This window comes from Poeciliopsis prolifica, unplaced genomic scaffold, assembly GCF_027474105.1.
Source record: "Poeciliopsis prolifica strain line A6 unplaced genomic scaffold, Auburn_PproV2 SCAFFOLD038, whole genome shotgun sequence".
NCBI classification, from domain to species: domain Eukaryota; kingdom Metazoa; phylum Chordata; class Actinopteri; order Cyprinodontiformes; family Poeciliidae; genus Poeciliopsis; species Poeciliopsis prolifica.
Genome location: NW_026562413.1, coordinates 1,957,141 through 1,982,301, shown reverse-complemented (window position 1 = coordinate 1,982,301; position 25,161 = coordinate 1,957,141). Strand labels below are relative to the sequence as shown.

Genomic DNA, 25,161 nt, shown 5'->3' with positions numbered 1-25,161 from the left:
AAATGCTAAATATAAATATTTAATCTTTTAACACATCAACATAGAATTATTGTCATTAGCAAAACTTTGAAATGTTCATGCAAACGAATGTCTATTTTGAAGAAAAATACCCAACCAGGGCTGGTCACATCTGATCCAGCTTAGCGTATCAAAGCTTTTCTCAAATTAAAATGACCTTTTCTCATTATTTTTGAGACATTTTTCTGGTAAAATTGTCTATTTTTTCTTTTTAATTAATCAAAAATTATTGTAGCCTGGCCCCAATACTCCATGATACAACTCTCAAAGGAAATAAAAAACACTTTTGGAGAATATTTTCATTTGTAATTTCCTTTTTGGAAAAAAAATCTAAGATTTTATTTTTAAGCCTCATTGCCCAGCTCTCGTTTTAATACAAATTTTGTATCTACCCTGCAAAAGTTTTATTGGAATAATGAGAGAGTATCTCTATAACTCAAGCTGCATAAACATACTTGTTCTTGATTTTTTTAGATTTACTGTACTGGGCCACAGCAACAAAAGAAGCAGCCAAAACATTTTTTCAGCCATTGTTAACCTCTGTTTGTTTCAATCACACAAATAAAAACTGAAGGTCATATTTTGTTCCCTGGTTCTTGACAGGCCATAGTCCAGATGTCCGTGGAGTTCGCACAGCAGACTGAGCTGGCTCGGATCCGGAGACAAGCTGGCCAGACGAACAGCTCCATGCAGACCCAGATGGACGACGAGGACGTCGACGGGGAGATGGAGGAGCAGACTCCCAGGGCTTCCCCGCCTGCAGGTGTCTGGTTAGGGGAACCAGAGAGAGAGAAACTGGAACGGGAAGTGGAAGAGAGGAACGCTGAGATCAGAAAACTGAAGGAGGAGCTGCAGAAAACTGAACTTGAGCAGGTCAGTTCACCTTTATCTAAATGTGTTGTTTCATAAAAGGCAGTGTTTTAGGTTTTACATCGGTTCAAAATGCTTCTTCATAAATTTGTAAAAGAATCAATTTTAATGTTTGCTTTTACACAAAATAATGTAATTTCTTAGTCTTGTTTTCAGTTTAAATGACTCCGTTAGATTATATTTAAATTAAAGCACATTTTTACTTAATTGTTGCATTTACTTCTTTAATATTTACCATTTTTTTGTAAAATGAACTCCTGTGAATTAAGTTCTGGTAAATAACAACCATAAAAATAGAATATTTCAGTGTTCAGGAACAGTTTTGGGTATTTTCATCCTAAAAACTCAGACCTAACATGATATAAAATGCATGATCCAGATCTTCTCAGTGCAGAATAAGATGCACTACGGCTGCTTTTCCACTGGGGGGAGCTCTTGTCTGTTCCCATCTGTCTCCTTCAGGTGCACCTGTTGCCATAGCAGCACAAAGATACTAGTGTTTCTCTGGGCCCTGAGGGAGTTAAATTGTGTCTTTGTGTTCATAAACAGGCAGTGTTTCTACATATGCATGGCTCTGGCTTATTTGAATGTACTTTTCCTACTGTTTGCACGCGCAATGTTGCAGTGTCCAGTGCAATTTAGTTTTCAGCAGCCTGTCTATTTGGCTGGAAGTTTGAAATGACGGGGCTGCTGTCTATTTTCTCTCTGCTGCCCATTCAGGCCTTGAAGAAGAAAGACGATGGTGAGGAGCAAGATGAGGAAGAGGAGGAAGATTCACCTCACACAACTGTAGATGAAGAACTCAAAATATCAAGGCAGGATGATGGAGAGTCTTCAGATAAAGAAACTGAAAGGTACAACTGTAATTAAACAAAACATTCTGAAAGAGGTTTTGCACAATTAATATGGTGGACCATATAATAAAGTTTTGATCAACTCGCTAACATGCATTTTATTCCCTCAATTTTTAGAAAGTTGCTGAGTGAAGCCAACAGGAAGCTCAGCCAAGTGCTTGTAGACGTCCTGAAGACGACTGCTGCAGCTGAGGAAACTTTAGGTCTCCACATGCAAAGATTGTGTGAAGGTTCAGCTGGAGTGCAGCCTACCGAGTCGAACACACAGACACAAACCTACCAGAGTGATAATCCAGGCGAGTAGCATCATGCTTTACGAAACACTTGAGTTAACTCTTGGTTAAACAGTTAAAGTTAACGTCTTCTGGATGTCTGGATATGTACCAGACCTGCGTTTACTCTAAAATGTTCATTTGTTGCACATTTTAACAGCCTCGCTTAAACAGACAGATTCATTCAAGTGTATATCATTTTGTCGTAAGACCAAATATGTTTAGGTTGTGAGAGGAAACATGATCTAAACCACAAACTAGTAAAATGTTGGAAGTTGCACTTAAGTTAATTATAGCAGCTACTGAGGTCAAACTAACATGTTGCTGTCAACTGTTACTGGAATCTAAGCAACGTTGTTTCCAATGTTACTTTGTGTACTTGATGGTTTATCTAGGATTTTGTATTTCCTTTCTGATTTCTACATGACAGAACACACATAATTTTATTGTTTATTCCCTGAAATGCAAATAAGATGCAGAACAGATAAATTGTAGCATAAAATTTAAAAACAGTGTCTCATTTATAAAATTAACAAATTTTTAATTAGTAATTTATTGTTCCTGGATGCTAAAATAGTTTTTTTTATATAAATGTCTTGTAAAATAAGTCCGGATCATTTGTGTGAGTTCAACAGGAGTTATTTTGTTTTAATCTCTATTATTCTGTGCCTACAGTAATTAAAAATATATGGGTACTTGAAAAGGTAGTAGTAGATGATTTAACCCTTGAAATATTTATTGGTCTCCTGTACCACTAAAATCTTGTTTTTTCCACAGTACTGAATGTATGAGCATTGACATTTAGTCACTGGTGAATTAAAACATGTCATGGCTGGTTTTATCACATAAATGCAAATTAAGTTTGTCGTTTCTTGGATTATATGTCAGCATTTATATGTGCAGCACAGCCACCGTTAATCTAATCTGCGTTTTTATGGAAATACATTTAAGATATGGTTCATCAGATATTTTCCAGTTTAAACAAAACATGAAATGCATAATAAGCCTTTTAACTTGGTGCTTGTGCAACAACAACTCATAAATGTTTTAAACACTTAAACTTTTTTGGTGATTTATATTTGTAATAGTTAAAACGATTATAAATCTCATGAGTTTTATGTTCTGCCTGCAGAAGCCAACCATTATATCCTGAAATCATCATTTTTTAGTGGTCCAGCTGTTTTCTCGAAACTTATAGCCTGTGCAGTTTAGCTGCTAAACATTAAGCCCTTGCTGGGAGGTTTTATGAAAATAAGAAACTTAACAGCTCGAGGTTTATTTCATTACCCGCCAAAGTGTGTCTGCTGTTGATGTATTCTCCTTCTCCCTTTGAAGTAATGATTAACATCCATTTGCATTCTGGTCAGTCCGGTTTATGAGCTGTACATAATTGTTGTGAAATCGGTATTTCATAGCTTTTACGTAATTGTCGTTGTGCTTTTGTTAATATGATGCTCACCTCTGCAAGAAGACCTTAAGAGAGTCATAATATGCATACATTCATATACATTTTTCTGTCTGACCCCACAGAAACTCGCCAGAGCAGAAAAGTTGGTGCTGACATCAGGTTCTGGTCTGGTAAGTTGGAGGCTGAAGAGGTTCTGGATATTCGCCACGAGATGATGGACCGGCTGCTCCTTGGGGCAGAATCACAGCTTGAGAGCGAGGAATATTTCCTGGGCATCAGTAGACGACTTCAGGCAGCTGTGGAGAAGATGTTGATGACCATAACAGACACAACTAACCAGGTATGAGGCCAACAATGGTGCCAGAATTCAGTGTTATTACTGAATAATTAGATAAGCGCTGAGAAAGAAGAGGATAGAGACAAATAAGGAGCTTAATTTGGGGTTATTTTCACACATATTTTAAATGTATATATAAGGGAATGGTTGTTATTCCCTTTGATTCCACAGCACCAGCTGCATGCTTTGAGAGCACACAGTCTGTCATCTCACCTGTGTGACTCATATGATGTGAGAAGGCAGAATGACTTCTAGTTTCTGTTCATTCACATTAACATTTCTCCGCCTGAGCTGTTCATAATAATTGTAAAAGATTTCATTAACAGCACAGAACCCCAAAGAAACAAACTGCTACAAGTTTCTCCTTGTATGTTCTTGTGTTTGTGTCTTTAAACAGAAAACTCCAGTGGCACTTTCAGGCTTTCAAAACATTTTAAAGACCTCTAAACGCTGCTGACCCCCCACCCGTGGGTTTGTGCGCCTGTTCATTTGGAGACATAATGGGGATGAGACGGCAGAATGTGTCCAGAATTCACACACAAAAGAGCTGCCTCATTCCCTCTGGTTGCCTGTAGATACGAGCCGTATTTACACAGAGCTTTTTGTATTGGCCAAGCAGCCTATCCTGGTCCAGACTCGCAGAGCGGCTCCACCCCCGCAGGGTGTCCGTGCAGCGCTCCCGCTGCGTCCCGTGTCAGCTCGCAGAGATGGGGCCAGCTTAACTAGGCCATTGAGCGTGTTACAGTAACTGGCTGCACAACTCATCTTTCCCTCTGGCTGGAATTCATGCGTTATTCATGCTGAAATGGGCTCTGTCTTGGTGGTCTAAAAATAGCTCCAAAGATGGGAGGAAAAGCATTATTGCTCTTTAGGTGTCTTTAACATCGAAGTAAAGGATTTATTTTCTAAATTTATCAGAACATGTTTGTAGTCATCTTGGTGAAGCACGAGTAATAAGACAAATCAGCAATACCAGGCTTTAATCTAATCAAACTAATATCTGTTTACTAGATAGTCCATTCACACCATCTATGTTTAGTCTGCTTTAATCAAAAACTAGTTTGTGTGCCTAGAAAGTCCGGCTCAATTTCAACTGAAAAATCAAACGCTGCTTTAGTCCGAAAGCGTATGTGAGTGCCAACCGGACCGGAGTCCGCTCCAAAACCAGGAAGCAGACCACAACGCAGGGCATTCTGGGTAAATGCAACCAAAACAAACAAGTGAGTTGAGCGCTAACGGGAGAAATGGTTTGAAGACTTTTACTAAGGACAAAAGAGAATTTCTACAACGTGACACCACTTCATCTTTATTACATTTGCGCTCAGTGTCTTCTTCAGAGGTTTCTGTGTTGTTTCCTTCAGTAGTTCTTGGTGCAGCGCCACCACAGACGAAGAGGTGAACGTTTTTATTCCTTTGAACAGCTGAAAATGTAACAAATGCATTATTTAAGTATTTAAATAATGCATTCTGGGTTTATAACTAGGCATCTCACAATAATCAATTAATTAATCAATTAATCGCATAATAAATTCAAACAAACTCAATAATTTCAATTGCTGTAATTTATTATCTATCTCTTTTTTTCTATCTTTCTACCAAAAACTGAATGATAAAAGTTTTCAGTTTAATGTTTTGGTCCCAACTAACCTTTATTTTGAAGGACAGTTTTGTTTACAAAGACTTCAAAATTAATTTTATTTGTTTGATTATTTTGCATATTTATAATGTCTTCCAGTTTTAGTGTTAAAAGTTCATTAGAATTGAAAGTTTACAGATCTTTTAGAACATGTTCTTGGATCATTTCGCCGTTACCATCATATTACTTAAAAATGGTGTCAAAACAACAATTTTATCGTTTATCGCAATAACTACTGGAACAATTTATCATCCAGCAAAATTTATCATGACAGCTTATTGCCTATATAAGTATAGGCTGCAACTGAAAATAATTTAAAGCATTGAAATTTGGACACCATGTGGAATAAGAGGATATAGTCTGTGTTTCTCCAGCATTATATTTTGGAGAGACTAGGAGTAACAGTTCTTGAAGGTTAAAGGTCAAATTTGATTTGTTTGAGGGCACAGAGATTTCTTGGTGTATTTTATTTCATTTCTTGCTGTTCTTGTAGAATATAAAAAATTCCGGATAACTCCGACATGGAAATATTTATTTTCCACAAAAATTAACAGCTTATGAAGATCCCTAAAATCTCTGAATTTAATAAATTCTGAAATCATTTGTTATTTCTTTAAAATATGAGCTCCTCATTTTAGGTTACGTCTAACAAATCTTTAAGCGAACATCACTGATGGGACAACAAACGTCTAATCAACGGCGCCTCTAATGGTTCCTTCATTGATTTCTCTGGTATTGATCTGCTGTACATTAGTCTTGTCTGTTTGTTGACTCACCAAGTCATTAACAGAGACATACAACAAGCCCAATCAAGAATGTTAAATGTCTTTGTTGAGCCATGGCTTGTAAATTATTTGCCCTTTGGCAGGTGTTTGTTTTCACGACTGTTCACCGCTGTTTCCTGCCTGGGCGAGATTGAAATAGTTTGTTAGACGAAGCAGAACAGTGGCTCTAATCGTCTTAAATTGTTGTTTGTTTGTTTTTTTTTTGTTGTTTTTTTTTTTTGCTGCTTCAGAGGGAAGAAAATCTGGTAGGACAACTTTCTGTGAAATGGGCGTGTGCTGTCTGGTTATTTGTGAGCTCGATCTGTTTGCAAATCTACCCGGTCTGCTGGTCTTAAGAAGGGTTGAAGCCACACCTGATTTCTCCTCCCACTTTTCCTGCTGTGTGTTTTAGAGTAGGAAGTAGGAAAACGCCGTCTCTTCTCACAGCTACGTGGTTTTTAATCTTTAAGCAGAAACATTCTGGTGAACTTGCTGGTTGTGTTGATTGGTAATGCAAGGAATCTTTGAAGGAAGTAGGGAGGCAGGCTAGAGAGAGTGACTTTCCGATCTGAGCGCTGTCATTACGCTTTCACCCGGTTGACGCCTGGGCCGGTCAATTAGAAGGGGCCCCTGGGAGGCTCCCATACAGGTCGGGGCTGCTGCCGCGTCACGGTATTGTTAATGAATCTCCAGAGAGCGAGAGAGAAAGCAGAGAGAGCGGAGAGCAGAGGGGGGTGTGAGTTTTACTGAGCGGCATAATATGGTTTCACTCTGAGGAAAGAAGGTCAGCGACGACAAGCAGCGAGGAGCGGTGAAGGGAAGAAATGCTTTGCTTTTCGTTTACCTGCCTTCAGCCGTGTTCAGGAGTGGATTTTACCCGTCCGGACCTGGATCGGACTTCACCCTGCTGCTGAGGATGACACTTTATTGCAGGACTATAAAAGATCTGCCTTTTCCTGAAGGATTTTTATTCTCAACGCTCACCTGACGCGATTGAGATGACGTGAATGTCACCTTCTCCAAACGATGTTTACTCTTCCTGCATGTGTGTGCAAAACACATAGAGACAGTTGCTTGGAGCTTTCCACAACACATCTCCCGCTGGACTTTATTCCCCATTCGCAGCGAACCGGCTGAGCCCGACGGATCACATCGGACGGAAACTCCTTTTTCATGAGTCCGGGTAGGAAAGCGAAAGGCTGGAAGTTTTGCCCGTCATGGATTCCTATCGCTCCTACTGGAACTCGAGCATGCAGAGAAGCACGTGGCTGGAGGGGGAGGACCAAGATGTGTACGAGGTGGAATCCCGCATACCCCTTCCTCGACCCTTCCCGCTGTGCAGCACCTTGAACACGAAAAACGCCGTGGTGGTCCAGACTCAGATCTCACATGTCAACCACAGGACTAATGGTCACCTTCTTAAAGTCATATCTAAAATCTCCCTCCCCACTCCTCCATATACAGTAAGTTTACCACCAGTCTGCTGCGTTAAATTATAAGTGAGTTAAGGGATTGTGCATTTTTTCAAACCAGCGAGTGAGGATGAATGTTTCATAGGTTCATTTCATGGCCCATTTTCTGCAGCTCAGGTCCAAACATGCACATAGCTGTGATGTAAGATAAATGTATCTCCATGTCGGCGCTCAGCAGCTCTCTTGATTCATTTGGTGAAAGATCGTATGACTTCTCCTCTGTGGCAGGTTCACATTACCGCTTCCCAGTTCCCACATCATCACAATGAGACCTTTGCTCAGGCAGATATGAAAATCTATGGAAAATGAGTGCGCAGGCGGTTTATACCGGTTAAATACAATGTTTTCCAGGTATTTTTATCAGGAGAAACGTTGCTTCTGTCACCTGACTGGCAGGTTTTATGGTGCAGATATGGTTAAAATATTCGACTGCAAAGCTGTTAAACAGCACATAAGCTGGGTTTGTTGTAGTTTGTAAAACGATTTGCGTTTTTGTTTGTGGCAGTGCTATCTTGATTATCATGAGACCAAAACAGCTTTGCCATCACAAACAAAAAAGTTTGTGATGGTGATATGTTGCCCACTTAATGATTCATCAGTGTGGTTTTCGCAGGTTGTTTTATTTGATGAACTCTGTTAACATACAAGAGTGACAGTGAGCGCCTCCGCTGACCAGCCGTTATTGCGCTAAGTTGCCGTTGGCTCGCTTCATAATTAAATATTTACAATTTAGGTCAAACAATTACTCATTCAAAACTTTCACACAAATATCTTACTTCCTTCCTCTATAAGAGACAATCTAGATCAATAGCAGCGCTAACTGATATTTACCTGTTAACATACAAGAGCAGCAGTGACCAGCCTTACTGCGCCGAGTCAGCAGTGCTCACCGCGCTCTATGTGCCAATTAGTGGTGAACTGCTGTAACTGCAGTTTAATGCATCTCAGGTCAAGTAAGTGCAGCTTAAGAGTAAAGTCAACAGTCGTTAAATAAAGTAAGAAAACAGGAGGGGGTGTAATCATTTCTACTATCCATTCTGTCACAAATGTAATTTTTGATGAAATTGTTTTTTTTAAAGATGAGAATAAAATGTTTACAAAACCTTCACAGTTAAAACGCAAAAAAAAAAAAATTAGTTGATGTATCTTAAATTACTATCTTTATGGGTATAATGACTTTGATTGCATGTCTATATCAATGCATATTTCTTCGACGGATTAGTTCGCAAATGAGGGAACGGGAGTCCAATAAACAGATCGGTTGAAAAGATTAATTTTGGACAAACAATAAAAGTAAAACAAATCAGCTTAATTAAGGATGAGGCAGATCTACTGGAACTGAGAAACAAAGAGTGGAATTACAATTAACTTTTTCTAGTGATTTAATTAAGCAAAAATAAACACAAAGCTGATGATTATCAAAAACATTGGAAAACAATGTTTTCTTCTGGAGCCGTGGTTGGCTCTTTGGGCCGTCCACAACGACTCTTTGTTAAATATTAAAAATAGTTTCTAAATTTAGATGCAATAAAAAAAATACAGTTATTGGTGTATTCCTACAATATTTGTATTGACAGTGGAAGTACTCACATTATGCTTTCAGATCTATTTTTAAGTTGAAATCTGGTGGTTGTTTTATTTTACATAATTTTCTGCTGCACAGAAAAAAAAATCCATCCATCTTGCTGGTGCCTATCTCTAGCTTCGTTTAAATATTAGAAATTGTAGGTAAAATGGTGGTTCTTTAAAAATGGCAACAAATCTCCTGTAGTAGATATTTACTGGTGACTCTAAATGAGTTTTTTACATTAACTTGTAAAGGTTGTTTGAATCATTACTGCTTCGTTTACAGTCGATCATTTGTTTTATCACCTGCTGCTATTTCTGCCGTTCTGCGTTAATCATTATGTGCTGGACCTCAGTTTGCATTTTACATATTTTATACTTGCACACTTTGAATGGAAATGACTTGAATAGATGTCAGGTGATGGGAATATCTGCAATAATCGATTAAATATTAATGAACCCTAACTATAGAATTAAATTGACTGGTGGCAGTTTCAAGGATAAATCAATTTTAATTTGTGGTCTTTAAATTCCCGTGTTGTGTGACACTCTGTCCTCCGTCTCTCGCTGCAGCTGGATCACGCCCGGATGACCCAGACTGAGCTGATGCGGGAGTCCTTCCGCCACAACCAGGAGATCACAGAGCTGCTGCAGAAGCAGGAGGAGCTGCAGGAGAGGGCGATGGAGGAGGCCCGAGCCCGGGAGCAGCTGGCTCTGGAACTCCACCGTGCTGAAGGTTCGACTCTGTTCTATCTGAAATAACAACCAACTTTTACTGAGGAGAACGGTTTGAATCAAGCATGAGGAATACTCAGCTCCCAAGGCTAACAGTTAATTTCTTACTCACTCATTGGAGTTTCATCCCTTCCCTTTGCTTTATTTTCTTTGCCATTGCATATTTGGATAAATTACAGGAATGCACTATCATAAAAATAATAAAATGTCTTATATGATCAGATTCATTTGGATTTTTTAGCTTTTTTTTATCCCTTTTCCATTGGTTATTGTTGTTTTTAATCCACTTTAGAAAAGTTAACTCTTAAGAAATAATGCAGAATTTGAATCTAAATTTTTCAAAGTTAACTATGAATTTGGAACTAAGTATGCAGCAGCTGGTCTGAAATTGATCAGCTGCACCAGATCAATTTCAGACCCTTTTTTCTTTGGTTTTTACATGCTGTTAATCCCACAGATCAAGAATATTTGCTTCTCTTTCGCTTTGCAGACAGACTTGGCAGCAGTCACTTTATGGCTCTTCCTAATCTTAGCTTGTTCTTTATAATACTGGGATCCTGTTTCTCTGTTTACTCTTGTAGAGGAGCACCTCTGTCATAAAATCAAACAGAAAGCCGTTCAAAAAAAGTAGAAGGTTGTGGCTTTTGTTGAAAATATTTGATTTGTATTAGAGCAGTGTTGTGAAGGATCACTTTGGTGTTTTTGTGGATAAAGTTGCACTGTGCTCCTTGAACAAAGCTGCACCCATGTAATGTTAAAGTGAAATAAAAACTGGTCTGAACGTGGACCTTTGATGCTCCATTAATTAGTTAGGAGTGCTGCGTTTCCTCTGGGCTTGTTGCACAGTGATCTGAAAGAGAAATATCTGCTCTATTGTGCTGGAAGATCAAGTTAAAACTCCAGGGTGTGGCATTTTCAAACTGGTTTTGAGCTTTAAACTGAAAGAGAATATTCATTCTTACAGATGGAACATCTTAAATGTCACAAACACGACCTGATTAAAGCACCAGATAATCAGATACTCTGGCTGGTAACTTAACTATACATTTGTAGTTTTTCTACGCCGCTCTCTGCACCTGATGGATGATGTTGTTTTTAGTCTTGAATTACTTGCATCGGACACCTGACAGATCCCTCCCAAGGCAAACTTTGCATAAATCTTTTGTCCTGTTCATACTCATGAAAACTGAGGTGTGATGGCAGGCAGTATATTTTATGGAACTGTATAACTGCTATCAGTTTTATACTTAAAACTAAAAATATGATTTTACAAGCGAGTAAAAGACGAGAAAAAAATTTATTAGAATTGGTTTTGTGACCTGTTAAAGTTGGAATGGTGTATCTAGGTAAAAAAAATCTACAAGTTGAAACAATTTTGAAGAATTTTAATTTTATTCGGTTTAAAAATCATTTGTATTCTATCAGGTTTGTAGCACAAAGTTTCCAGAAAATGTTTCGCTGTAAAAACACAAACTCTTACCAAGTAATTTTGGTATAGTTTCTTGTGCAAACATCTTGGTACACTTGAAATAAGACAAAACTAACTTAAAAGTGATTTTTTAGCAAAATATAGAAGCTTGTTTTAAGTAAATAATTCCTTAATATTGATGAAATAGTACTTGTTTTATTGGCAGATATTTTAACTTGTTTTAAGTTACATTATTCACTTATAACAAACTTCTATATCTTGCTAAAAAGTTACTTGTCAGTTAGTTTTGTCTTAAGATATTTGCACTTGAAATTAAACCAAAATTACTTGGTAAGATTTTGTGTTTTTGGAGGGGAGCTAATGAAAATTCACTCAACAAATGCTTCTGTTGAGTGTTTGTAACAAAGAAAAGAGCAGACGTGTATGAGTTGCTGCTTTCTTTCTAAGCGTACTTCTCTTGCAGGTCTCATAGATGGCTACACGGGAGAACGAGCTGCGCTGGAGGAGCGGCTGCGTCAGAAGGAAGAGCTCCAGCTGAGCCTCGAGCAAGAGCTGCAGGTGAGCTGCAGGGAGAGGGAAACACGGTCAGGTAAATGACATGTCGGTGTTCCCCCAGAAAACTTGCCACGCCTGGTGCTCAGGGCGCGAGGCCATTCATCCAGCGGCCCGCCGTGTTTTTGAGTTAAAAATGTCTAAAGTTGATAGGAAATTTGAAATTTATGCATTTTTTGGGAAGATTTGAAGATACCAAAACAGCAACTCTAAAGTCTTAAAAAAGGCAATCACAAAATAAAATAAAAAAACTAATAAATGAACAATGTTAAGCCTGTTGGAGGCCATATGTACAACCTGGTGACCCACCAGGCTTATAATACACTGAGGGAAACTCTGACATGTCTAATGTTCTCTTGTTAGAATAAATACATGCCTGGTTGAGGCATTCAGGTCTCAAAATTAAAAATGATAAGAAATGTGACAAAATCTCCTCCGATATTATCAGATTTGTTTCTTAGATTTTAAATAAATTTGTTTTTTGACTTTTCAAGCAGAAAAAAACTTTGTTTTTTTTTTAAGAGTACAACAACATGTGGCAGCAAATCTCAGCTCCTCATATTTTTTTCTTATGTTTTTTTTAAAATTTCCGTCTCAGGTAACAACTAGCCGGCTGCACGAGTTGGAGCAGGAGCGACTTCAGATGCAGGAGGAGCGCGAGCTCCTGTCACGGCAACAGGACGCCATGAGGGAAGAGGCGGGGCCACGCGAGCTGTGTACGTCTCACCTCAACGTAAAGGGGGGGCAGATTAACATGGCTGTGGTGTATTGACTTACAGTTGCCTTCTTTTACCTGCAGCACAAAGGGAAAAGTGTTTACTCAGATCAAGAGTTAGTTATTTACAGTGAAATGTGAATTGTTAGTTGAATTGTGAATCATTCACCTACAGTCGTTTAGTTTCAAGCTTTTTCCTACAATTTTTACTTAAAGGATTTGGTTTAATTGTGGTTTCTTCAGCCAAACCTAAAAACCTCGTAGTAATTATTTCATTAGTTCTAAGTTCCTTTACTTCAACCATTTTATTGCTTTCATTTAGAAAGCAGAGTAAGCAATAGAAAGAAATACTCTGATTAGTGCTGTTGTAAACAAACACTTTATTAATCAAGTGTTCTATCAACTTTTCTTACGATTAATCAAGTAATCAGATAAGAAAATTTGATCAAATAAAATATTGGTAAATCTGATATGACAGTAGTGTTGATATTGAATATCAACATCTGTAAAATTTTTCAACAAATAACTGTTTTGTAGTTTAGATAGTTAACTTGTAACAATTTATAAGTTCACCTGAAGAAAAGTTCTACAAAAATCTATAATTATATTCAATTTAATAATAAATAATCACAAATACGCTTATAAAATAATATCTATGCTCCAGCTTTTAGTTTATGTATTCATCTTCAGTGAGTTTAATAGATGAACTCTCACCTTTCCCAGACATTTATTGCTTTTGTGTCCATGTTAGTGATGGGATTTGACACCTTGGTGTCGTATATTTTAAGGTTTTTCAGTCTTTTAACTCTACTTTTCTCAAGAGGTAATGTTAATTTTGATGTACATTTATGCTAATTTTAACACTTTATTGCCCTATTTCATAAAAAGGGTTTTACTTCCTTACATTTTCTCATAAATGGTGAGTATTCTGCTATTAAAATCAGAAACAAGGGCTTCTTTGATACTTTCCCCCTCACATCCCTTTTTTTCTGCAGTTTTTAGGGAAAAAGAAACCTTCCTTTCTTCACCTTTCCTCCATTCTGTACCTGACAGTTTTCCTGTTCATGGCAAAAGGAACCACAGCATGTTAAACTCTCGTGTGCTTTCTCATCCTCCTGTAGGCCTAGTTGAAGCTGCAATGGTTGCAGCACCTGAAGCAGGTGTGTCCACTTTGAGCATGGCTCGGTCATGTCTCTGTCTGTCCTCATAAGTCGTCTGGCTGAACGATGGTGCATCTCTCTAACCCTTGATCCAGCAACTCATCGACACAGCGTGAAGCTTGCTTGCTTATGGGCTCACATACTCACTCAAAACAGTCACTAACCTCTGCTGCAGCTTTGTGTCCTGACTGATTCTTGTCCCGGGGTCAGTGTTGGCATCCGCTTTAGCATGATGAAAACAATCTGTAGGCATTTGTTCACTGCTTTGCAAATTTATTTGTAAGCTTTTCCTCATTTTGTCACATTACAGCGTCAAACATCAAGTAAAAATCATAGCGTCTGAGGTTATCCTTTGAGATCATTTTTACAATAAACCTATTAATAATAGGACAGTAAAAGATTTTTTTTGTTACAAATTTTGTATCAAGTGGAGCTAAAACTGTCACTTTTAAGTTTTGAGGAGAACATATTTATAGACAAAGGTGTTTTTTTTTTATCATAAATGCAAAATATGTTAATTTTTTTTTACAGTTTGGGCTTAATTACTGCTTTAAATAAGTTCTTTCATCAATTTTTTTTTTACTCCAGTTAACAATCGATTACTAAATTAGTTGACAATTATTTAAATAATTGATTCATCATAATTAACGTAACCCTACTTGAAAGCAATCTCTAATCGCTTTGTTTATTTCAGGTGCGATGTATTATACTTGATGGAGAAAGTTAATAGGAAAATATGTATTAAAAGATTGTTACAATTTCACCTTTTTTGAATATTTTGCAGCCCTAATCAATTGCATAAAATCTTAATAAAATAAATCCAAGTTTGTGGTTGTAATGTGACAAAAATGCAGCAAAGTTTAAGTTTTATGAACAATTTTGCAAAACTCTTTACATCATCATGTCCTCTCTCTTTTTGTAAGCATTTATGCCGTTTGCAGCATTTCTTTGAATGAAATGATTGGCTGTTCAGGAGGAACTCTCCTCTCCTCGTTAAAGCTTATTAGGCATGGACAATGCAACATGTAAACTGTGTGTCTGACCTGTCATTTTGCACTCTATCCCTTTGTCACGGTGGCACTAATCCTCTGGGGTTTGATCCAGTGTGGGATATATATGGTGGCAGCAATGGGCGAAGAGGTGCTGGGAATCATGGGGGTTGATGACTGGTAACCGGGTTTTGTGTTGGGAACTTGACTGAGATGTTGGAAGAGTTTGATGTCCGCCATTTCTTCAGACCTTGTGGAAGTATTTAGAAACCGATAAGACAATGTCAAAAAGCAAGAGCTGCATTTAATCTGATTAAATGTCACCGTCTTCAGACTCTTCAGTTCCATCTCAGATCTTAATGTGGGTGTCTCTCTGAGAAGCTAGCCAGCTGGTATTAATGCCGGACGTCCCATCCGTCTTCACAATGTCGCGCAGACCTGCTGGAGGAAACTGAGAAGCTGATGAAGGAGAAGGTGGAGGTTCAGCGGCAGGCGGAGAAGGAGAACACCGACCTGCTGAAGCAGGTGAAGCAGCTGGAGGACGAGCTGGAGGAGCAGGTGAACAGAGTCATCGAGCTGGAGCATTCCCAGACGATGGAGACCGGCGACCTCCGGCAGCAGATTCAGGCCCTGGAGAAACAGCTGGAGAAAAACAAAAAGTTTCTCGACGTAAGCGACCAACAAAATACTAATTTTGTATTAATGTTATTTCACAAGAGTTAGGGCTGCTGTTTTTGTTCCTGGTTTAAAAAAAATAAAGTCACCTTTTTAACATAAAGAAACCTCCAGCAAGTTTAAACTTTTTGTTTTTATTTAAAATATTAATTAATGACACTATTACTGCTACACTTTTAGTTAGCTGTGTATTAAGAAATAAACATTTAATTTCAAATAAATGATAAAAGCCTTTTGTTACCGTCTCAGGCAGTTTAATGGAGCATTTACATTTTTTAAGGTCAAATCGCATGATTGTGTGAAAAGAATGCAGATGACATAATTATTCATCTCTGCTGTTTCTTGTTCCTTTATCTGCTGCTTGTCTGTTTTTTTTCGGTGTCCAGGAACAAGCTGTGGACCGCGAACACGAGAGGGACGTTTTCCAGCAGGAGATCCAGAAACTGGAGCAGCAGCTGAAAAACCCGCAGAAGCTCCAGCTTGGTTCTGAGCAACGAAACCAAGAGGTAATGGGAGGAAAGCTCAGTTTTTCTGCTAGAGTGCAGATCTGTGTGAGTGACTGCAGAACAACAGGGCGGGTAGAATTCATTTGTTGGCTTAAAAATGACACCAAATAGTGACATCGACCCAACAGAGAGATTGTTCTGTTGAACTCTTGTTGTTTCTGTGTTGGGTAATGGTTTAATTTCATCAGATACAAGATGATACCACATCTAATTACAATGATTTTTGTTTTTATAGAAATGATAAAAGATTTAATATTTGAGTCTCAGCTTCACTGTTTGCTCCTTTTTACTTGTAGCTTCAGCAGTTTTAGCTTTTATCTTAAAAAATGTTTAATAATTTGCTATATTTTCATGTATTTGACAACAAGTAGTAAGCTAGCAAAGATAGCAGGTTGGTGATGAGTGTTTATTTTATGATGCAGTTTTTTATTGTCAGAAATTTACAGGAAATCGATGATTTAGAGCCCAGAGGAATGTTGAAGTGCTTGAATAAGTTGCTTATAACCAGAAATAATCAAAAACATTTTAGTTTTTGTTCTTTTCCAACAAGCCAAAGAAGAATTGGGGTTGTTTTGGTCTTGAAAAAACATTTCTCGCTTTTAGAAAGGAGTTCTTTAGACTCTGGTTGCTTTTGATCTGTCTCAAAACAATGTCTGTTTTTTGTTTTCTTCCACTAAATATCCTTAAATATCATGAATCAAATGAATGCAGTTTTTATTTGTTTACTGCCAAATTGTAACAGTCACTCCCTCCAGTTTCTTGAGAATTATTATGGAATCATTCTACCTCAGGAGCGCAGCTATGCACCGCATGTGAAAGTAAAATATAGTCTTTTTGCTCTTCAATGTTGTCCGCATGCTCAAAATTTCCGTATGTTAACAATGACATGCAGGGGGTCTTATAATTTTGATTAAGTCGGTGTCGCACCAGCCATGTACCTCACTGCCACAAACACTTTCTTATTGCAAAAAAATTATAAAAAGAATCACAAAATCCTGGAGGGACTGAAAAGATGTTGAATAACGTTTAATTTTAGGAATTCATTGATATATTAACAGTTTTTGAAGAGGTTTATCAATACCGGCCCTTTAAGAGCATTCATGATCTTGATTTGACCCAAAACAAAAATGAGTTTGACATTTCTGCTTTAATGGATCGCTGTTGTTTGATTTTATAAGTGCTCTGAATTACTGGTGGAAATTTCTGAACACCTTTGTTTTATTAGGAGAAGCAGATGAGTCTTTAATGGGAATAAAACAAGATCATTAAGCTGCAACAAAATGTCGGATTTGGGTTTGCTGTGTGATTTCTGATTTGCTTTTATGTGCGGTATATTAAATATACTCTTCATCGTTTGTCCTTCACTGTCATCCTTTAATGGAGACACCCAGTCCTCCAGTGGGATTAAGAAATGTGGCCATCATCTCCTCACCTTAAAAGATGAAACTATTTCCATCTACATTTTGTTTCCGAGACAAGTTTCACTACTTATTTTTTAAGTAGCTAAACTTGAAGAATAAACTGTTACATCCGACTAAAAGTCTGTTCTTTAAGATTAAAAATGAATGCAATCTGCTTTTCCAAAAAATGATCTAATTCATTTTCATTGATCATGAATATGTGAATATGTTTTAGTCACCATCTTTTAGATTGTTTTGTCATTTGCCACATCTTTAGCCTCAGTTAAATATTATGAATTTTCCTTTCTGAATTGTCTGTTGCATTTTTCATCAAGTTTTTTTCTGCCTCTGCTTCCCTCTCGCCCTTGAACTCTCCATCCTGTGGTCCATTATGCCTCTGCCTCCTTTCTCCTGTGGCTTTAGCAGGTGGATGGAGTAATCCTGAAGGTATTGCTTCTAGCTGCATCTCATCTCCTCTGCAAACATTTAGTGCATTTCTAGTCATCCTTACTTGCTTCCTGACTTCCTCTGGATTCCCTTTTTCTTAGCTTTGTTAGAAAAATCCCTCTGCTTCACCCTCTTGTCCTGCTAATTATTTTTCCTCTTCAAAAGGCAAAAAAAGTACCTCGTCATGCATTTTAATATTTTTTCTGTTTTTGCTGTTGCTATGGGCTTTGTGAAAGTTTTGCTCTAAAAGTTAAGTTACTCAAGAGCCATCTGTAGACTTCACAGTTTTAGACGATTGTCTCTATGCATAAATGAGCAAGCTGTCACTAAATCTTTGACAAAATTTTATTTATCTTCCAACAAACAAAAAACAAACGAGGAAAGCTCAGTACTCAGAAAGAAACTTACTTCTCACTTCCCTTATTCTCAAGTTAAATAAGAAAATTATCTGGAATAATTAAACATACAAACATATTTGCATCTCTTGTTCATCAACATATTTGAAAGAAGAGGGGAAACAATTTTCCGATTGAAGCTTTTTCAGTTGCAGCCCTTTATTTTTAAACTTATTTGAGAATAAAGTAGGACAGTGGAACGATGTTTTATACCTTGTTTAAAGCAACTTTCTTCATTTTCAGGTACAGAAAAATGTGATTACATGAGCCCAATGGATAACATCCACCATCTAGTTTGAACATGGGTCAACATAGGGCAGAAGAGTTGAGAGGCCAGACAGGAATTAGAAACATAATCAATAAAAATAGGGCGTGATAATGCAATCAATGACTGGAAAGGTCATTTAAGATCATTACTGCATGAAATTGTATAGTAATACAACTTGAAGAACCAATGTTAAAACATAGACGTTTAGTGAAATAAACACAATTAAAGTTCATTTAATTTAGCTTATATTTTAAGATTTCTTTTTGATTATTATGTATACAAATCTGAAAAGTGTTTTTTTTTGTTTTGTTTTTTTAATTATTATTATTCAGCCTCCTGTGAGACAGATCAACAACAGCTACAGCTTCAAATCTTTGTTTCTCCAACAAAATTTGTATAGTTAACTTGTAATCGGAAAGTTGTGGGTTCAATTCCAGTTCCATCCTGTCACAAAGTTTACCTTTGCACAATAGGCAAATGTGACTCTAATCTGCTTTTTTTTTTAGTGAATATGTAGTGAATATGTGACTTTTTATGGCAGTCTGAATGGCCCATGGTTTGTGCCACTTCCATATGTGGCACTAAATCAGATCCATATCAGATTATTTTTAAAACGTCTGCTGTCTGAACGGTCATATTGGATTTTATCTGACTTTTATGTCATTGATGTGACACATTCATCATAACTCTCCACCAGGAGAAGTGTGTTGATTAATCTAAAATGTTTAATGCTTTAATATCACCTAAATCAAATTAATCGCGTTAGTTATTTTGACCTAAAGGTTTTTTTTCTGGCGGAGGGTTTCTTAGTTTTAAGCAGCGCGTTTCGTGATCTTATACTGCGTTCAGGAATGAAGAGTCCAAAAGCGAGTGAGAAGACGAGCGGACGGGTCACATACAGATTCTGTAGACCTCGATGTAACGTACCGAGTCAGAGTCCGGTTCTTTGTTCCTCTACTGCATGCGTTTCCCCTCTTCTTTCTGCCCCCTTCTCTCAAGTACGGTCCACTAGTGCCCACAACAATCTTTAAAAAAAACGCCCAAAAAGCATTGTGATGGACATGTAACCTACAATGAGTTATTCTTCAATCAAAGATCTAAATTACATTTGAAACAAATTTACTTTTAATAAACCTTTTTGAATATGAAGACATGGAAAACTGAGATGTTTAATTTGAGACGATAAAACATTTTTTTGAAAATGTTTCATGCTTACAAGGTTAAGCATAGTGATTAATCTTCTTGGATCATTTTCTTAGATATTGGTTTTAATCTCATTTATTTATTTTTATCCATCACTATTACTTGTTTTGCTTTTGTTTCCTTCCCTTTGAGATCCAAAGATACAGAAGGCATTGTAAATAAAATCTATCACTATTATTATTATTAAATATTTTAATCAAATTTAATCAATTGACAGCAATAAAAGTAAGTCAGCTTTAATAAAATGCACTTTTCTCTTACATTAGATTTAAATTAGCCACATTAGAATTATACTTCTCTATATTGTTGGTTTTTGCTTTCACAGGTGGATCGTTTCCCCTCCGTTGCTCTCTTAACTTCTTTGTGGTTTCGCGTCTCTCTCTCTCTGCCTCCATCCCTGCACGTTTTCTCACACCAACCCCCACCGCCTCCTTTCTCAGGTGGATCAGCTGACCTCCCCGCTAACTGCACATGTATCGGCTACGCTGTAGCGACTTGGATCTGATCAAACGGTCCTCCTCCTCTGTGTCGTCGCCTCACTCCGTCTCTCTCTCTCTCTCTCGCGCTCCCTCTCCTCCTCACCAGGTGCAGCAGCTAAGCGCCCAGCTGAAGGAGAAGGCAGATTGCTGCAGTGAGCTGCTGCTCGGCTCTGAGCAGCTGCGTCGTGAGTTGGGAGAGCGCGACGAAGAGATTGAAAAGCTGGAGAGCCGCATCCACGAGCTTGAGCAGGCCCTGCTGGCCAGCGCGGAGTCCCAGGAGAAGGTTAGGAGGGGGGGAAGGGGGAAACGAAGGTTGAGTGTGAATGTTAGTGGTGTGTGTGAGAGGGAGCATGCTGGAGGAGGAGAGAGGGAGAACAATGTGTGGGTGGGTCTACTTCAGTTGCTGTCGCCGAGTTAGAGGCTAGCAGTTGTTAAGATTGCCCCCCAGTGTCTGTTAATGGTTGTGGGAGGAGGAGTGAACCTAAAAGCAGCACAGATGATTAATTAGTTGTATTTTGCAGCAACCAGCCTGCTGTTGTTCGATTGCTGCAGGGGGGTTTTCTTTTACGCTTTTCTGTGCATACCTTTAGTCTGCATTCACACCACCCCTGCTTAGTGTGCTTTAATCAAACTCCAGTTTGTTTGTCTAGAAATTCTGGGTCGTTTGGGTTTCAGTGTGAAATCGAACTCTATAAAAAAGTGAACTCTGCTTTGTCTGAAAGTCTTGGTCTCGGTTCGTTTTGAATGGCTTTGTGGATGCCAAGTGGACCGGAAACGGCTCACAGGGTCTCCTACAGAAAACATGCTAGGCCTGGTGGTAGGAGCACTAATTTATTAAAACGGACAGAAAATTTGAATATATGACTAGGTAATTATGTCTTATTGGAAGATATTATTAGCAATACCTAAACAGCAACTGTGAAGTCTTAAAAAGGACAAGCAAAAGAGATTGTTTTCTTTCTAATTAAAGTGTTAAAAATGTTATTTCATTTTATTTGCTGAAGTTCTTCGTTTGTTGACCAGTGGTTACAGAAACTGGTGTACAAAAAACCCTATAACAAATAAACAACTAATTCTTACCTTGGTGGAGGCGCAAGTCAAGCCTTGTGGCCCGCCAGGCTTATAAAGCCCTGGGGGGAAGCCCTGGCTCAAAAAGCAGGAAGCAGACTACAGTTCAGGGGTTTCTGGGTAAATACAACCAAAACAAACATGTGCAGGAGATGTGACTCACGGTCTTTTAGACAAAAGAGAAATCCTACAACCGGTAAAGTCTCAGAGTTGGCAACATTGGGGTTGATCATTATTAACTGTCAGTCAAACCTGTTTTATGAGAGAGAAGAAGAGGAATATGGGTGATTTTTAAACCTTTGTCAAGGTAGATGAGATTGGCTGCACAAGAACCCCTCGGTTGCATCCTTGGTCCCCAATGGAGCAGGGTCTACCTAATAACAGTTGCTGAGTCGTGTCGTTTCTATCACAGGTTGAACCAAAGAAGCAGCATGCATCCATCACTGAGACGAAGCACGCCACACTGGAGGCTCAGCTTCAGACGGAGAGAGAAGCTCTGGAGAGGAAAGAGAAAGAGGTGAGAGAGGAAACGGACAGAGTTATTAAATGTCTCAGATTAAAACCAGGAGAGAAACAATTGCATGGTGAGTCGGTTTATATATTAGGAAATATGTTAATATATTTTCAACATCTGGAAGCCCGTCCTTTCATTCCTCCGTTTATCCATCCATCCATAACTATCTGCCTTTCTGCTCATCCATCCTTCTACCAAATTCATCTATTTTTTTCATCCATTCATCCGTCTGGTCATCTGTCTGTCCCTCCTCGTTAATGGATTCACAAAATCCTTTAGTTTATTCATCCATCCATAAATTCATTGTGAATTTTCTACTCGTATCAGAAAAAATGGTTTCAGAAACATCTGTGAGAATTAGAGCTTAGAAGTCTAACATGACCTTTTACACAAAGGTCAGCTGCTTCACATTGTTGTTCTGAGTCTTTTTCTTATATCTACTTTTTCAACCGCACTTCATATGTTTTCACAGTCGAGTTCAGGGGCCGGTCCGATCATGAGCTCCGTGTTTTGATGTTCCTTCTGACTCTCACTTCCTGTTTGATCTGCCTCCTCAGATCTGTAACCTGGAGGAGCAGCTGGAGCAGTTCAGGGAGGAGCTGGAGAACAAGAGCGAGGAGGTGCAGCAGCTCCACATGCAGCTGGAGATCCAGAGGAAGGAGATCAGCAGCCAGCAGCAGTTCTTAGAAATGAGGGACAGAATGCTCCAGGTGAGCACAATCACTCCTAAGAAGATGAAACATAAAAAGCAGTTACGGTGCCTTTTTGTGATTGTTGCAGCTTAAAATTACAGATTTTGCTCCACTTTTTTCAAAAAAGGTTTTCCTTTTTTTAGCTTTATTTTACAGAAAAGTTTAAATTGCTCCACATAACCTTTGTTAAGATCTTGTCTTTTTTTGCATCATTAATATTTGAAGTGCAAATGAAATTTTCAAGTAAGTTAGTATAAGTAAGTTAATATAAGTATGACCAGGTCCTGTGAAATTGTCAAAGTGCAAAAGAAGAGTTTGATGTTAGTCATTCTAGTTGACATGAGCTGAAAACTGCAGAACATTTCAAAACTATTCTATCTGGGGAAAAAAAGAAATTGTTTCTGTTTAGAGAGATCCTGACACAGGAAGTTCAATCAGAAGGAAAGACTTGTGGAAAAGTTGCGATTTTTCTTGAAAATTGCAAATCTGAGCAAAGTTTTGATCTTAACTTTTCTGGAGGGACTGATTGACAGAAATATAAACTATTATTACTCTGTGAAACATTGAAATAGCAGAAATTGGTTTGTTGTAAACTTTTTCAATTTAACATCTTGGTCAAATTTGTCTTGAAATTATTTTTTTAAAAACTTTTATTTTCTTGTTTGTTTAAAACTGTGTTTTTACTTAGTACAACAAATTAAAAAGATGCTTTTTTCTTCTTTTCTAACTTTGTTTTTCGTATCTTTAAGCTTTTTTTGTCCCATTTATTTTGCTTTGCAAAGCTTATCGCCGTGACTTTTCCACTCTCCGCTGACAAGTTCCCAGTACCTCCCCACAGAAAGAGTTTGAGTGGATAATAACTACGATGTGTTCATTAATAGCCGTTGCGTTATAATCTCTGACTCTTGAAGGTGATGGAGGAGAGGGACAGAGAAATAGCTCTTCTTAATGAACAGATCTCTAAGCATCAACACATGGAAACCGCGCTTGACAACAAGGTAACCAAACATGCGCATAAAAAAATAGTCAGTCTTATTTCATATGCGCATGGCTCTGTAGAAATGCATCTGTGTGTGTTTTTATTTTGCTCCCCATGCCTCCCTTCATTTCATTTTCTTGGGTTTTGTTTTCTTGTTTCTTTCGGTGAGTAGATCCGTAGCATCGTCTTGTGTTTTGGAGGTGGTTTGCTCTTGTGAGGTGGTTTTTATTAAACCTCTGAGTCCTTAATGTATGAACTGATTCTTAACGTGTGAACTGATTCTTAACGTGTGAACTGATTCTAACAAGTCTTTAGGGCTGCAACTGATGATTATTTTAGTAATCTGACAATTAATTATCCAAGAAAAATGCCATATTCAACAAATTTTCATTCATCCACTTAAACTGTTTTTTTTTTTTTTTTTTTTTTACAATTTTAGGAATATGTTAAAAGATGTAAATAAACAAATAATAAGAAAATAATTGTTTTATTGCTTAGAATGCAGTGAAATAGCATTTTTTAGTAAAGCTAAACTGGATGGATAGAACCTATAGAGTTTCTCCCAGTTGCATCTCTAGAGGTTTTAAATAAAAACAGCGAGGAGCAACGTTTGACTCAGAGGTTTAATCACTTTGTGGGGCGTTCATGGTCTCATCAAATCTCAACACTGCTATGATATTAATCTGTGTTTCTTCTTCTTCCAGGAAATGGATGCAAAGGACGAGCTGATTAAAGAGCTGGAGTTCCAGGTAGAGTATCTGCGGAGTGAGCAGGTCCGCCTGAAGACGGACAGAGAAGAAGAGGTGGACCAGCTGAACGCAGTCATAGAGAAACTCCAACAGGAACTGGCCAGCATCGAGCAAAAACAGCCGGAGGAGGAGGGGGAGGCGAAAGAGGAGCTGGAGAGCGGAGGATGTGTTGCAACCAAAGAAGAGTTTGATGAAATGAAGCAACGGATGGACATGGCCACCAAAGAGCTGGACACTCTGAGAGCAGAGCATGGCAAGCTGCTGGAGACGTACCTGCGCCTGAAGCAGAGCGCAGAAGCCTTAGCTGAGTCGGAGAGTCTGGGCGGCGCAGAAAGCGAGCTTGAAGAAGCTCTGAGAGAAAAAACTGCAGGTCTGGTGGTTCTGCAGGCTGAAGTTCAGGCACTGGAGCAGAGCGCCGCGTCCCGAGTGGAGGAGCTGGAGCTGCGAATCCGGGAGCTGGAGGTCCTGGTTGAGGAGAAGGACTCCGAGGTGGAACGGTGCCAGGTTCTTGTGGAGGAAACTCAAAGCCATGCAGACGACCTCAAGCAGAAAGTTTCCACTCTGGAGGGAAATCTGAGGGAGAAAGTGGCTGAAGCTCTGGTTAGCCAGGCAACTCTGGAGGCCTTCCAGCAGCAGCACAGGACTGAAGCATCAAAACAAGAAGCACAGAGCCGCCCTGCAGCCGAAGTCGCCTACCAATTTGGCGACTTCGGAATCCCACAGATGGATTTCAGCAGCCTGGGTCCGGCCAGGCAGGCGCCAAGAGGGAAGGTGGCTCTGCTGACGCAGAAGCTTCAGGACCTGGAGGTCGGACTGAGCGGGATGCAGAAGGACCAGGAGCTGCAGAAGCAGCTGCTCTCCAGCTCCGAGGAGGAGGTGCAGGAGTACGAGAGGAGGCTGGCGGTTCTGATGGAGCTGCTCAGTGAGATGAAGGCCGGGCCACAACAGAGAGCAGCGCCGTCTAACGAGGTGAGGAACCTGAGAGTTCAGCAGTAACCACTTACATTAA

General features: G+C 38.7%; 1 protein-coding gene and 1 long non-coding RNA gene across 12 annotated transcripts in view; one reads left to right on the top strand and one right to left on the bottom strand.

Annotated features, from left to right (window-relative positions):
* akap9 (A kinase (PRKA) anchor protein 9) overlaps positions 1 to 25,161 on the top strand; it is a 78,632-nt gene that overhangs the window by 34,552 nt on the left and 18,919 nt on the right. For 6 of the 11 annotated variants that reach the window (XM_055053648.1, XM_055053645.1, XM_055053638.1 and 3 more), the window contains 15 exons: positions 622 to 891; positions 1,609 to 1,742; positions 1,860 to 2,038; positions 3,545 to 3,762; positions 9,771 to 9,933; positions 11,825 to 11,919; positions 12,512 to 12,629; positions 13,750 to 13,788; positions 15,214 to 15,446; positions 15,839 to 15,958; positions 20,257 to 20,433; positions 21,631 to 21,735; positions 22,290 to 22,442; positions 23,336 to 23,422; positions 24,108 to 25,121. In XM_055053648.1, coding sequence (XP_054909623.1) covers positions 622 to 891; positions 1,609 to 1,742; positions 1,860 to 2,038; positions 3,545 to 3,762; positions 9,771 to 9,933; positions 11,825 to 11,919; positions 12,512 to 12,629; positions 13,750 to 13,788; positions 15,214 to 15,446; positions 15,839 to 15,958; positions 20,257 to 20,433; positions 21,631 to 21,735; positions 22,290 to 22,442; positions 23,336 to 23,422; positions 24,108 to 25,121 — 3,105 coding nt within the window. The remainder of the gene's footprint in view (positions 1 to 621; positions 892 to 1,608; positions 1,743 to 1,859; positions 2,039 to 3,544; positions 3,763 to 9,770; positions 9,934 to 11,824; positions 11,920 to 12,511; positions 12,630 to 13,749; positions 13,789 to 15,213; positions 15,447 to 15,838; positions 15,959 to 20,256; positions 20,434 to 21,630; positions 21,736 to 22,289; positions 22,443 to 23,335; positions 23,423 to 24,107; positions 25,122 to 25,161) is intronic. The other 5 variants (XM_055053642.1, XM_055053649.1, XM_055053643.1 and 2 more) reach the window with 4 other exon arrangements.
* On the bottom strand, positions 723 to 7,365 carry LOC129374944 (uncharacterized). The gene is made up of 4 exons (XR_008607584.1): positions 7,144 to 7,365; positions 7,004 to 7,066; positions 3,302 to 3,718; positions 723 to 813 (listed from the first exon to the last, which is right to left on the bottom strand). It is a non-coding gene; the product is annotated as an uncharacterized LOC129374944 (long non-coding RNA).